This window comes from Gopherus flavomarginatus, chromosome 6 (assembly GCF_025201925.1).
Source record: "Gopherus flavomarginatus isolate rGopFla2 chromosome 6, rGopFla2.mat.asm, whole genome shotgun sequence".
Lineage (NCBI taxonomy): Eukaryota > Metazoa > Chordata > Testudines > Testudinidae > Gopherus > Gopherus flavomarginatus.
Window position 1 is genome coordinate 85,381,453 of NC_066622.1, and position 14,643 is coordinate 85,396,095.

The window sequence follows — 14,643 nt, forward strand, 5'->3', positions numbered from 1 at the left end:
ACAAGGCACTCCAAAAAACAAAACAATGCAAAACTTTAGAGCCTACAAATCCACTCAGTCCTACATGTTGTTCAGCCAGTTACTAAGAGAAACAAGTTTGTTTACATTTACAAGTGATAGTGCGGTCTGCTTTGTATTTACTTCACCTGAAAGCGAGAACAGGTATTCGCATGGCATCACAGATCGGCTAAACATTGATGCGCCTCTTCATGCTTCGACCACAATTCCAGAGAACATGCTTCAATGGTGATGATGCTTGTTTAAAAAAAATGCATTAATTAAATGTGTGTCTCCCCTGCTCCATGGTTTTGCCCACATTCTGCCATCTATTTTGTGTTATGGTTGTCTCAGATGACGACCCAGCATATGTTGTTTGATTTAATAATACTTTCGCTGCAGATTTGACAAAACACAAAGATGGTTCAAATATCAGATTTCTAAAGATAGCTATAGCACTCAACACAAGGTTCAAGAATCTGAAGTGCTGTCCAAAATCAGAGAGACGAGGTGTGGAGCATGCTTTCAGAAGTCTTAGAAGAGCAACACTCCGATATGGAAACTACAGCACCTGAACACCAAAAAAGAAAATCAGTCTTCTGTTGGTGGCCTCTGACTCAGAAGATGAAAATGAACATGCTTTGGTCTGAACTGCTTTGGATCATTATCGAGCAGAATCCGTCATCAGCATGGACACGTCCTCTGGAATGGTGGTTGAAGCATGAATGGAAACAGGAATCTTTAGCGCATCTGGCATGTAAATATCTTGCAATGCTGTTCTCAGTTTAAGGTGATATTGTAAACAAGAAGCGGGCAGCATTATCTCCTGCAAGCGTAAAAAAAATTGTTTGAGTGATTGACTGAAAAGAAGTAGGACTGAGTGGACTTGTAGGCTCTAAAGTTTTACATTGTTTTGTTATGGAGTGCAGTTATGTAACAAAAAAATAAATCTACAATTATAAGTTGCACTTTCACGATAGAGATTGCACTACAGTACCTGTATGAGGTGAATTTAAAAATACTATTTCGTTTGTCACTTTTACAGTGAAAATATTTGTAATAAAAATAAATATAAAGTGAGCACTGAACATTTTGTATTCTGTGTTGTAATTGAAATCAATGTATTTGAAAATGTAGAAAACATCCAAAAATATTTAAATAAATGGTATTCTTTTTTTTTTTTTACGTGCAACTACTTTTTTTTTAAACTGTGCAACAGCCCTAATTTTTTCTGATTTTCCAAAAGGCTGATTAATAAATTCCAGAGCTATAATCAGACAATGGAGGAGCCTCTTGCTAACTTAGCTAGTTTGAATGACTTCTCTTAAATGGCATGTGGTTTTATGCATTCCTTATAGGCAGGTCTACACTGCAGCTGTCAGGTGCTATTTCCAGCGTGGGTACACAGATTTGCACTAGCTATGCTCAAGCTAACGCACTAAAAATAGCATGGACATTGCAGCTCAGGCTGGCATCCAAGCTTGTACCCAGGTGGTCAAGTGAGTTTGGAGTCAGGTGGCTCGTCCAACCTGCTACCTGTGCCACAATGTCAAAACTGCTAATTTTAGGGTACTACCTGAATCTGTGCACCAGCATTGGAAATCACAACCCGACAGTTGCAGTTTAGACATACTATGGATATGCAGCCACTATGTTTTTTTACTTTCTTACACATACATTGAATCAGGCTGTTAGTTCTAAAAAGAAAATTCTCCCACAAGCTATATTATAGAATCAGGATGTTGCCTTGCTGCAGGTCTGTGGAAGAATGCCACTACATTAATCACTTTAAGAGAGCTGACTAATGCCGTGAGTCTACAAAGAACTGAGCATCCTTAACTCCTACCTGAATTTAAGGAGAGCTGGGGGAGCTGAGCATCTCCCTGGATGTGCTGAGCACCTTACGAAAACAGATCCTAACACTGAAGCTAGGAAGATAAATCCATTGAAAGTATCTCTTCTTAAAATATGCTTGTCCCAATGATTCCATTAAAAAAGTAAAAGATCAAGGGAGAGAAGAAAACCTCAAAGATTTGATACCAAATGAAGTTATGCAGAGACATGTGGAGCTGCATACCAGAAGAAAACAGGCTAACAGGCCAAATTAGTTCATCATGAGCTACTGTAGGCAATCACACTCAAGCACAGGGCAGCTGCTAGTTTATTCACTACCAGCAATGGGCTTTGCATCGAAGAATTCAATTAAATACATCATTAAGATTTTACTCCATTGAGAGTCAGATCGGGACAGGGGCACCACTTATATTTTGTCAAGAGATCAAATTCTGTATTCATTCATGTCTAAGGCCCTGTGTAAACTATGATTCTGCCTCCCCATTGTTGGGGGGTGGGGGGGCAGCGGGAATCATAGTATTGAGCTAATTCAACTGCTTGTGGAGGGGATGGGGAGTGGGGGTATCACTACATGGCACCATCCATCTGGCTCAGCTACTTCCTGCCTGTTTGGTTGGCTGGTGGGGTGAGCAGAGTGGCACTGAAAACATGCAGTAATTAAGAGCCCCACACCAGCTCCCAGCAGGCCTAGGAGAGAGACCGCTTGAAGCATGGGGATAATATTGCTCCATCTTGTCTAATGACATAGTGCAGAGCTACAGTATTGTCTGTCTGCATTTGTATTGTGGATCCCTGAAGAGGAGGCAGGAATGCTTTGCATGCCAGGTAGCTGGCTCTGAGCTTTAAAACATTTGTATGAAGGAGAATTTCCTGAGAGGACCACAAGCCTGAATTTGAAGCTGATCTAGGTAAATTGCCCCACCCCTGCATGGAAACATCTGTAGAAGTGCTTAGAAGAATACAGTATTGTGCATCCTGAGGGGATCCTTCCCCCCGTTTAAAGGAAGAAAGGATTTCTTGGGGGACCATGACCACCACATGCATGTGGTGTTTCTTAGGTAGATACAGATTTCAACCACTCTTGCACAGAGCATAGGTGAAGTCTGGCATGCTGTATAACAAGTGCATGAGGTCACAGAAACATGAGCCATGTTTCACCGATGTTCTTGGGTGGGCTTGGAACTGGTTGATGAGACCTACTATGGTATGAAATCTCTGCTGTAAGAAGTAGGCCCTGTTATCCTGGAATTTAACACCACTCCTGTGAGCTACGCTCTGAGTCTGAGTCAGTGTGGATTTCTCTCTCTTGATTTAACGGTAGACTTGGATTCCTTGTCTCTTTAGATGAGCTGCCAGGACTGCTGAATACTCCTGATGCCGTTGAAAAGACCAAAGAGCAGGACCTGTTCTGGTAGAGAGATGTGCCTACCAAGAATCTGAAGTTTTTGCTATGGGCTAGATGGATCGATATATGGAAACAGGCATCTTGAATCATGAGAGCAGCAAACCAGCCCCAAAGATCAAATAAGGGCATTATGGAGGCAAAAGTCACCATCCTGAAACTGAAATGTCAAATGAAGATTGAAATATCATAGACTCATAGACTCATAGGTCAGAAGGGACCAATCTGATCATCTAGTCTGACCTCCTGCACAAGGCAGGCCACAGAACCCCACCCATCCAATTTTGTACAACCCCTATCCCAGGACCGAGTTACTGAAATCCTCAAAAATGGTTTGAAGACCTCAAGCTGCAGAGACACCACCAGCAAGCGACCCGTGCCCCACGCTGCAGGGGAAGGAGAAAAACCTCCAGGGCACCTGCCAATCCGCCCTGGAGGAAAATTCCTTCCCGACCCCAAATATGGCGATCAGCTAAACCCTGAGCATGTGGGCAAGAGTCACCAGCCAGCACCCAAGAAGGAGTTCTCCGCAGCAACTCAGTACCCATCGCATGCAACATCACCCCGCAGACCATTGAGCAGACCTGTCTGGTGGTAATTCAAGATCAATTGCCCAAATTAACGATCCTATCATAACATCCCCTCCATATACTTATCAAGCTTTGTCTTAAAGCCAGGAAAGTCTTTTGCCCCTACTACTTCCCTCGGAAGGCTATTCCAGAACTTCACTCCCCTAATGGTCAGAAACCTTCGTCTAATTTCAAGTCTAAACTTCCTAATATCCAGTTTATACCCATTCGTCCTCGTGGCTACATTAGTACTAAACTTAAATAATTCCTCTCCCTCCCTAACGTTAACCCCCTTGATATATTTATATAGGGCGAGCATATCCCCCCTCAGCCTTCTTTTGGCCAGGCTAAACAAGCCAAGCTCTTTGAGTCTCCTTTCATAAGGCAGTTTTTCCATTCCTCGGATCATCCTCGTAGCCCGTCTCTGAACCTGTTCCAGTTTGAATTCATCCTTCTTGAACATGGGACACCAGAACTGCACACAGTATTCCAGATGGGGTCTCACCAACGCCGTATACAACGGTACTAACACCTCCTTATCCTTGCAGGAAATACCCCGCCTGATGCATCCCAAAATCGCATTTGCTTTTTTAACAGCCGTATCACATTGGCGACTCATAGTCATCCTGCTATCAACCAGTACCCCAAGGTCCTTCTCTTCCTCCGTCGCTTCCAACTGATGCGCCCCCAACGTATATCCAAAATTCTTATTATTAATTCCTAAATGCATGACCTTGCACTTTTCACTATTGTATTTCATCCTATTTCTATTACTCCAGTTTACAAGGTGGTTCAGATCTTCTTGAATAGTATCCCTGTCCTTCTCCGTGTTAGCAATACCCCCCAGCTTCGTGTCATCCGCGAACTTTATTAGCACATTCCCGCTCTTTGTGCCAAGGTCAGTAATAAAAAGGTTAAATAAGATCGGTCCCAAAACCGATCCTTGAGGGACTCCACTGGTGACCTCCTTCCAGTCCGACAGTTCACCTTTCAATACGACCCTCTGGAGTCTCCCCTTTAACCAGTTCCTTATCCACCTTACAACTTTCATATTCACTCCCAGCTTTTCCAATTTAACTAACAGCTCCGTGTGCGGAACCGTGTCGAACGCCTTACTGAAATCTAGGTAAATTATATCTACCGCATTTCCTTTATCTAAGTAATCCGTCACCTTCTCAAAGAAGGAGATCAGATTGGTTTGGTCCTGGATGGGCTGCAAATCCCCTCTCTTCTTCTTGAATAAGAAAAAAAAAAAATAGGGAAAAAAAAATCTCTGCTCCTGAACTCCAAGGTTCCATTGCTCCAATTTGTAGAAGGGGTCCACTTGTTTTAACAGTCAGAAGAAGGGTACCCAAAGAGATGCAGAAACTAGGGAGAGGTGGGAAGGAACTGGAACTGAATAGGCTACTTCTTGTTTATGATCTCCAGGACCCAGTGGTCTGAGGTAATCCTAGCCCAAACTAAAAAGGCCTTTCTGAAAATAAAAGAGACAGGTGTCCAGAGGTGGTGGAAGAGGTGCAAGAATGCAAAAAATTCTCTCGTAGTTCTCATAGACTCAGACTCTAGGACTGGAAGGGACCTCGAGAGGTCATCGAGTCCAGTCCCCTGCCCTCATGGCAGGGCCAAATACTGTCTAGACCATCCCTAATAGACATTTATCTAACCTACTCTTAAATATCTCCAGAGATGGAGATTCCACAACTTCCCTAGGCAATCTATTCCAGTGTTTAACTACCCTGACAGTTAGGAACTTTTTCCTAATGTCCAACCTAAATCTCCCTTGCTGCAGTTTAAGCCCATTGCTTCTTGTTCTATCATTGGAGGCTAAGGTGAACAAGTTTTCTCCCTCCTCCTGATGACACCCTTTTAGATACCTGAAAACTGCTATCATGTCCCCTCTCAGTCTTCTCTTTTCCAAACTAAACAAACCCAATTCCTTCAGCCTTCCTTCATAGGTCATGTTCTCAAGACCTTTAATCATTCTTGTTGCTCTTCTCTGGACCCTCTCCAATTTCTCCACATCTTTCTTGAAATGCGGTGCCCAGAACTGGACACAATACTCCAGTTGAGGCCTAACCAGCGCAGAGTAAAGCGGAAGAATGACTTCTCGTGTCTTGTTTACAACACGCCTGTTAATGCATCCCAGAATCATGTTTGCTTTTTTTGCAACAGTATCACACTGTTGACTCATATTAAGCTTGTGGTCCACTATGACCCCTAGATCTCTTTCTGCCATACTCCTTCCTAGACAGTCTCTTCCCATTCTGTACGTGTGAAACTGATTGTTCCTTCCTAAGTGGAGCACTTTGCATTTATCTTTATTGAACTTCATCCTGTTTACCTCAGACCATTTCTCCAACTTGTCCAGATCATTTTGAATTTTGACCCTGTCCTCCAAAGCAGTTGCAATCCCTCCCAGTTTGGTATCGTCCGCAAACTTAATAAGTGTACTTTCTACGCCAACATCTAAATCGTTGATGAAGATATTGAACTGAACCGGTCCCAAAACAGAACCCTGCGGAACCCCACTTGTTATACCTTTCCAGCAGGATTGCGAGCCATTAACAACTACTCTCTGAGTACGGTTATCCAGCCAGTTATGCACCCACCTTATAGTAGCCCCATCTAAATTGTACTTTCCTAGCTTATCTATAAGAATATCATGCGAGACTGTATCAAATGCCTTACTAAAGTCTAGGTATATCACATCCACCGCTTCTCCCTTATCCACAAGGCTCGTTATCCTATCAAAGAACGCTATCAGATTAGTTTGACATGATTTGTTCTTTACAAATCCGTGCTGGCTATTCCCTATCACCTTACCACCTTCCAAGTGTTTGCAGATGATTTCTTTGATTACCTGCTCCATTATCTTCCCTGGCACAGAAGTTAAACTAACTGGTCTGTAGTTTCCTGGGTTGTTTTTATTTCCCTTTTTATAGATGGGCACTATATTTGCCCCCTTCCAGTCTTCTGGAATCTCCTCCGTCTCCCATGATTTCCCAGAGATAATAGCTAGAGGCTCAGATACCTCTTCCATTAACTCCTTGAGTATTCTAGAATGCATTTCATCAGGCCCTGGTGACTTGCAGGCATCTAACTTTTCTAAGTGATTTTTTACTTGCTCTTTCCTTATTTTCTCTTCTAAACCTACCCTCTTCCCGTAAGCATTCACTATACTAGACATTCCTTCAGACTTCTCAGTGAAGACTGAAACAAAGAAGTCATTAAGCATCTCTGCCATTTCCAAGTCTCCCGTTACTGTTACCCCCTCCTCATTGAGCAGTGGGCCTACCCTGTCCTTAGTCTTCCTCTTGCTTCTAATGTATTGATAAAGTCTTCTTGTTTCCCTTTATTCCCATAGCTAGTTTGAGTTCATTTTGTGCCTTTGCTTTTCTAATCTTGCCTCTGCATTCCTGTGTTATTTGCCTATATTCATCCTTCGTGATCTGACCTAGTTTCCATTTTTTATATGACGCCTTTTTATTTTGTAGGTCACGCAAGATCTCAAGGGTAAGCCAAGGTGGTCTTTTGCCACATTTTCTATCTTTCCTAACCATCGGAATAACTCTATCAGGTTCTTAATGATGGCATCAAATCTGCAGCCAGGGGCAAGCCCTAGACTGTGGGGGAGCAGAAAAAACAGCAGAGGGTTGTTCATGATGGAATATCTGTCTCACCCTCACTGGCCCTGAGGTCCTCTATGCTGACGGTAACATTAGATATAGGAGCACTGTCTAAAAGTCTGCTGCTGGGGCGATCATTTTCTCCCTGTGGTTGGCACACAGAGGCCCTGTAACAGGGTGCTTGAAGGGCCAAGCAGCCTAGTAGTTGGTGCACCTGACCTCTGGGCGAGGTGCCAAAGTCTTTTATGTGGGGGGTAGGGAGACCCAGGTCCTCACTCTTCACTGGGTCCCATTTGAGTCAGCCACTGAACAGGGGAACATCTCAGAGGGGAGTCTAAATCCACTGCGCTGGGCTACTTCTTACCACTGTTCCTTCAGTTTGGGGTGTGGCCCCTATAGTCCAAGTCACTGGAGTGACTTGCCTCCAGTAGCGCCCCCTCGTGGACCTGGGGCAATGCTGGAGTGACCAGATGTCCCAATTTTATAGGGACAGTTCCAATTTTGGGATCTTTTCTTATATAGGCTCCTATTACCCTCCACCCCCATCCTGATTTTTCACACTTGCTGTCTGGTCACCCTAGGCAATGCCCTGCTGTGATCCCAGGCTCCTTTGGGTGAGGCAGCCATAAGTTTGGTGAGGCCAAACTCCACAATGTGTCTGTGCTTCAATCACCCAACTACCTCAGTTGCTGGAGGCTCCTGAGGCTCCTCCACAGTCTCCCTTGGCTGGGAAGACAGTGCTTACTCCCTGGTGGCAGCCTTGGCTGGCAGGCTAGTGACCCTCCCTCTCAACTAGGTTGGCAGCTAGTTCACGCCTCTTCACCAGTCAGATTCAAACTGAGCAGGTTCTCTCTTATTCTCTCCCCTCGAGGCCTGCCATTGGCTACAGGTATAATGGTGCAGGGCTAGCTGGGCCCAACGGCTCTTTTTAATCCCTGCCGTGCTGGTGGGCAGTTTCTCCATTTCATCACAGACCCAAAGAGCTCAGAACCATCCTTGAATCTTTGAAGGAATGGAGAGCATCATCTGTTCAATGTTAAATAGTTCATTGCCCTCAAATTGGAGGTCCTTGATAGTGGGTTGGACCTCCCTGGGCATCCTTGAGGACTGAAGCCATGTTGACTTCCTCATGGCTAATCCAGTGGCCATTGTGCACATCAATGTCAGACATGTTCAGCGCAGCCTGTAATGACATTTGGACAGTCAACCGTTCCTCTACCGTGAGATTTGATCCTGGTACTCCTTCGGGGAGCAACTTAACCCAGTATATTTGGAGACAATATTTAACCACCTTCATATGGAGGCTAGCAGATGAATACACCTTGTGGCCTGAGACATCTAATTTTGCTCGGTCCTTCTCTCTTAGTATGGACTTTGAAGGTCCCTGCTGTCTTGAGCCCTTGTGACCAGCACCACTACCTTTGAAGAAGAAGTGACATACTGAACACCACTCCAGGATGTGTCCTTTTCCCATGCAGTGGAAGCATCAGGAATGCCTATTGCTAATAGGCATATAAGCATCATGTGAGGGACAGGTCTCAAATCCTGGAGATTTAGCCTCTGTCACTTTGCTAGTATCCCCGTATGAGGGAAGAGTATCTAGCCTAACTGAAGCTTATCTAAGGAAAAATTCTAAATTTTATATTAGAGCTGTCGCTTAATCACAGTTAACTCATGCAATTAACTCAAAAAAATTAATCGCAATCAATCAGTTTTAATCGCACTGTTAAATAGAATACCAAATGAAATTTATTAAATATTTGTGCGTTTTTCTAAATTTTCAAATATATTGATTTCAATAACACAGAATACGAAGTGTACAGTGCTCACTTTATATTTTTATTACAAATCTTTGTACTGTAAAAATGATAACCAAAAGAAATAGACCTCGTACAATACAATACCATAATGCAATCTCTTTATCGTGAAAGTGCAACCTACAAATGTTTTTTTTTGTTTGTTTGTTTGTTTTTTACTAACTGCTCTCTAAAACAAAACAATATAAAACTTTAGAACCTACAAGTCCACTCAGTCCTACTTCTTGTTCAGCCAATCACTCAGATAAAAAAGTTTGTTTACATTTACGGGAGATAATGCTGCCCTCTTCTTAATTACAATGTCACCTGAAAGTGAGAACAGACTGTTGTAGCCGATGTTGCAAGGTATTTACGTGCCAGTTATGCTAAACATTCGTATGCCCCTTTGTGCTTTGGCCACCATTCCAGAGGACATGCTTCCATGGTGATGATGCTTGTTAAAAAAATAATGCATTAATTACATTTGTGACTGAACTCCTTGTGGGGGAGAATAGTATGTCTCCTGCTCTGCTTTACCTGCATTCTGACATATATTTCCTGTTATAGCAGTCTCAGATGATGACCCAGCACATGTTGTTTGTTTTAAGAACACTTTCACTGCAGATTTGACAAAACACAAAGGTACCAATGTGAGATTTCTGAAGATAGCTACAGCACTTGACCCAGGGTTTAAGAATTTGAAGTGCCTTCCAAAATGTGAGAGGGACAAGGTGTGGCATATGCTTTCAGATGTCTTAAAAGAGCAACACTCCGACATGGAAACTACAGAACCTGAACCACCAAAAACCAAATTCAACCTTCTGCTGGTGGCATCTGACTCAGATGATGAAAATGAACATGCGTTGGTCCGCACTGCTTTGGATCATTAAAGAGCAGGACCCCTCATTAGCATGGACGCATGTCCTTTGGAATGGTGGTTGAAGCATGAGGGACATATGAATCTAATGCAACAGGCACGTAAATATTGTGTGACATCGGCTACAACAGTGCCATGTGAACACCTGTTCTCTCTTTCAGGTGACACTGTAAACAAGAAGCGGGCAGCATTATCTCCTGTAAACAAACAGGAGATAATGCTGTAAACAAACATGTTTGTAAACAAACATGTTTGTCAGAATGACTGACTGAACAAGAAGTAGGACTGAGTGGACTTGTAAGCGCTAAAGTTTTACATTGTTTTGTTTTAGAGGGCAGTTATTTTTGTACATAATTCTACATTTGTAAGTTCAACTTTCATGATAAAGAGATTGTATTACCGTTCTTGTATGAGGTGAATTGAAAACTATTTATTTTGTTTTTATAGCAAATATTTGTAATAAAAAAAATAAAGTGAGCACTGTACTCTGTGTTCTGTGTTGTAATTGAAATCAATATATTTTAAAATGTAAAAAAATCCAAATATATTTAAATAAATGATATCCTACTATTGTTTAACAGTGTGATTAATTTTTTTAATTGCTTGACAGCCTATTTTATATATATTTTTGCTAATGGGTGACTAACTATATATATACCACGTACTTGCCTAACTACATAACTATAGTTCTGACTCACACTAGCACAGTATGCAGAGAAAGAGTGGACACCACAGGGGTTCTGTCATGCTGCCATAGGCAATAAGAAGGAATTGAAAGATGGCTGAGCCTGCTCTCCCCAAGGACACAAAAAGCAGAACTACAATCATGCAGATTCGGGAGTCCTTGACATTTCCATACTCCTGGCCTCATTTCCTTCACCAAATCCCAACCTGGCTCTCCAATATTCCCACCTAGATGTCTTTTCATCAATTTAAACTCCACTCGGCCCTCTAACCCTACACCATCCAGGCTATGTCCAAAACTTTCTTCACCCACTTCTCTAACTATGCAATGCTCAAGTTACTTGTCCTCAGGCAAAAGGCCATTTGTAACTGCCCCTCCCTGCTTTTCCATTTGTTTCTTATTGCACAGCCTCCTCTGTCAGTTTTCCCCCCAATTATCAGTGCCTTCTTCCACAATGTCTTAAATGCACAGACACCCTCCACTACCACAGCCACCACCTTCTCCACAGTTAAACCCCACTTTACTACTTACCTCTGCTGTAACAGCTATAAGAAATTAGTCAGTTACCGATTGCTAATTTGGGGGTGGGGGCATGCGAGGATAGCTGACATGCCTTTAGTTAGAAAAAATACAAATGTATTTAAAAGTTGTATACATTGAGCTGTACCCATTCCCCTCCCCTCTCCCTTGGTATGTAACTCATCTTTGATTTAAGCTCTTCAGGGAAAGGATTGTCCCCTCATACAAGTTTAACAGCACCTAGCACAATGTAGCCCCAGATCCTATGGAAGTATATAAATAAAAAACATACACAGACATCTGATTGACCGATACACACGGCATACAAAACATATATGTAATCATTTACTGTAAGTCTATAATTCCTTCCAGAGTATCTTAATCCATAGGAGAACCCCAAATTGTATTTCCATGAAGTTTTTCATCCACTAGTATTTGGCAGCAGCCAACTTGGTACTCACCTAAAAGTTCCCCTTTCCACATCCTGCCCACTCAGTCGGACATGGATTCCTTCTTTCAGCAAAGATCCAAAAGCCATGTATTCTCCCAAGGCCCAGTCAACCACTCTGTTCTTGGTCATTTCCAATCGGCTTTTCAAGATCCGAGAAAGCCCTATATGAGAGTAACAGTGGGAAATTAATGAGGCTAGTTCACAAATGTTCCACATGCATATTATATCCACATCTCTCAGAAGGCAGAGGCTGAGCCAGGGAAACGTGTCAAGTTTAAATGGTCACTCCCAGTTAGATGCTGACCCACTGTACTTGGCAAATGCAAACCAGCAGCAGCACAAGTTAAAAAAAACCCACACAGATCCTAGTATATCCAAGAACACACAATCATGCTTAAAATACAGATCAAGAAGAAGGGGCTAGAAATAGCTAGCTTCCTAGCCAATAGCTGACAGAACCAACATTTGATAATATTAAACTACACAGTTATTTATACCATGGTTTAGTGAGATGGAATAAGGTGAGATACAGAGTTTGCCAGGAAGATCACTGTGCAGCAATACAAAAGGATTTTTTAAATAGATTCAGTTCTATTTTGTAAAAGATTGAAATTAGGAGACTGGGGTTGGTTCGGTTTTTGTATTTTACACTACTAGACTTGTCTCAACATGGACTTTTGTTTAATTTGTAATGAATATAGATTTTCAGTTAGCATATGGTTTATGCACCAGCTGTTTTCCCACAGGAAAGATCTTGTAATTTCTTCATTCTTTACAATTGCACGGAAATTTTAAATTAAAAAAAAAGCACAAGGTGCACCCTCACTGACTTTCACAGAGAATAAAACTGAAAACTCCTTATGTCAGTGTAAATCAAATTGTGAGACTACAAGCCTCGCAAACTGGGTGTCATATTTTACTCTGTTCTCTATTTCTCTCTCCATATTGATACCGTTACTAAACTCTGCCATTCACCCCCTTTGCAACACCTCCAAAATGCTTCTCCCCATTCCTACCACAAAAACCCTTGCCCTTGAAATATCTCATTTCAATCATCACAACCTTCTCATCTCCAGCCCCTTGAGTCTTTCCTTTTTAGCCTGCTTTGAATCTATCCAAAACATTCATCTACACTTTCCATTTACCCAACCTTTTCCAGCCCCACTTCACATTCCTTCACTAGTTTCCAAACAATCATCCTCATCTTCTAAATTCTGTACATTTAGCTTCTGCTTCCACTTCCACTCTAGTGTGTCTTCATCTGACCCGTGTTCCTGCCCAGATTACCTAACTAACTACTTCCTTCACCACATCCTCGTCTCCAAGTTGTCCTCCACAAAGCCCCATTCACATGAAACCGCCTTTACTGACTCAGTCAACCAGTTTGCAACTCTCTCTTCCTTCAAATCATACCTTTTTCAAAAGGCCAATATCCTCCCTAACAAACAATGTTCCCTTCTCCAAATAATCAGGTGCTCTATTTCACCACTCAAATATATACCTTTTTCTAACTTTCCAACCCATGTCTCTAATTAGTACACTGTTTTTTTTTGTTTGTTTTTTACAGTCATCTCTTTGCAGAGGATTCTTATCTTCAGACATCTCTGTATAGCACAATATTGATGCTGTACAAATAAACATAGCATGCCTTCTCACCAAGTGACCCAAATTGTACCGATGTGGATTTTACAAGAAATCTGTACGTTAAATATAGCAAAGGATTACTGCAAATGTATTTGAGGACTGACTGCTACACTGTGTACAATCAGACTCTCCCTCCTGATTGGTAATCATAGTTCGACTTAGACAAATTATTTATGTTAATTAAATGCCACTTGAACACAAACACTGAAGATGTTTAATTGAAAGCATTGCTGTAATGTCGTTCTAGGAATTTTAAATCACATAAAACACTCCCAACCAATAACCTCAAGATTCAGTCACCAAAAATTACTTCAAATCTTAAACAGCATCATCTGGTGGTTTACGATTAATGCACTATAATGGGGCACTTGGGGAGGTTCATTACTCAACCTGGATCCCCAGTCAGATATCTGCACAGTAAAGTTCTATCAACTGTGCAAGGCAGAACCACAGACTGGCCACTTACTACAGCTACAGCTACTGCCAGACAATCTGAGTAGTGGCTTTTAGTCTGGACAAAAAGCACGCAGACATCTTCATGGAGCACCTCCCATTCAAACTCCCAACCCTTTTCCTTCTCCATCTATTCTGCTGGCCTTTTGAACAACCTGAAAGAGTTCTGTGGACCACAGTTTGAGCACTACTGCCTAAGGCTACATCCAGACTAAAAGCCGTGTGTATACGAGCAGAGGAATCACACTCATAGTATACAGATAGTCTTAAGAGAAATGCCACTTCACAGAGAAATAGAAGGCTATGTTTAATTAGAAGGTGTACAATCCACACCTAAAATTATTCTTCCAGTAATATTAATTTAAAACTAATCAGAGGGTCACAGCAATCCAGTGCCTCTTGCACAAATGCACATTTTTAAAGTAAATAAAGTAATTGCTTCAACAAACACGCTAACATAATTAGGGATCCCCTTACCACTGCTTGTTACATTTAATATTCCTGAAGGAAAACGTATGCACAGAAGGCCCTATTGCAACTGCTGACGTTGAGAGATTTCCAGATGTATATTGACATTTCTTTTTTGAAGAGTGCTTATAGAGGGGAATGAGGAGAGGATCCTATGCTGAAGAACAGCCCTCACACCCAGGTGAACTTCCTTCACCTGATATGGACAATGTGAGTGGGGGTTACTGTGCAGGCACTTCCATTCTTCCTCACAGGCTGAGCATACTGCCTCTCTAGTGCCTCCAGATTCCACCAGCCCAGGG

At 42.2% G+C, this 14,643-nt stretch overlaps 1 protein-coding gene across 3 annotated transcripts in view; it reads right to left on the reverse strand.

The window, feature by feature from the left end:
- OGDHL (oxoglutarate dehydrogenase L) overlaps positions 1 to 14,643 on the reverse strand; it is a 118,419-nt gene that overhangs the window by 39,671 nt on the left and 64,105 nt on the right. For all 3 annotated transcript variants that reach the window (XM_050959087.1, XM_050959086.1, XM_050959088.1), the window contains exon 15: positions 11,787 to 11,937. In XM_050959087.1, the coding sequence (XP_050815044.1) occupies positions 11,787 to 11,937 (151 nt within the window). The remainder of the gene's footprint in view (positions 1 to 11,786; positions 11,938 to 14,643) is intronic.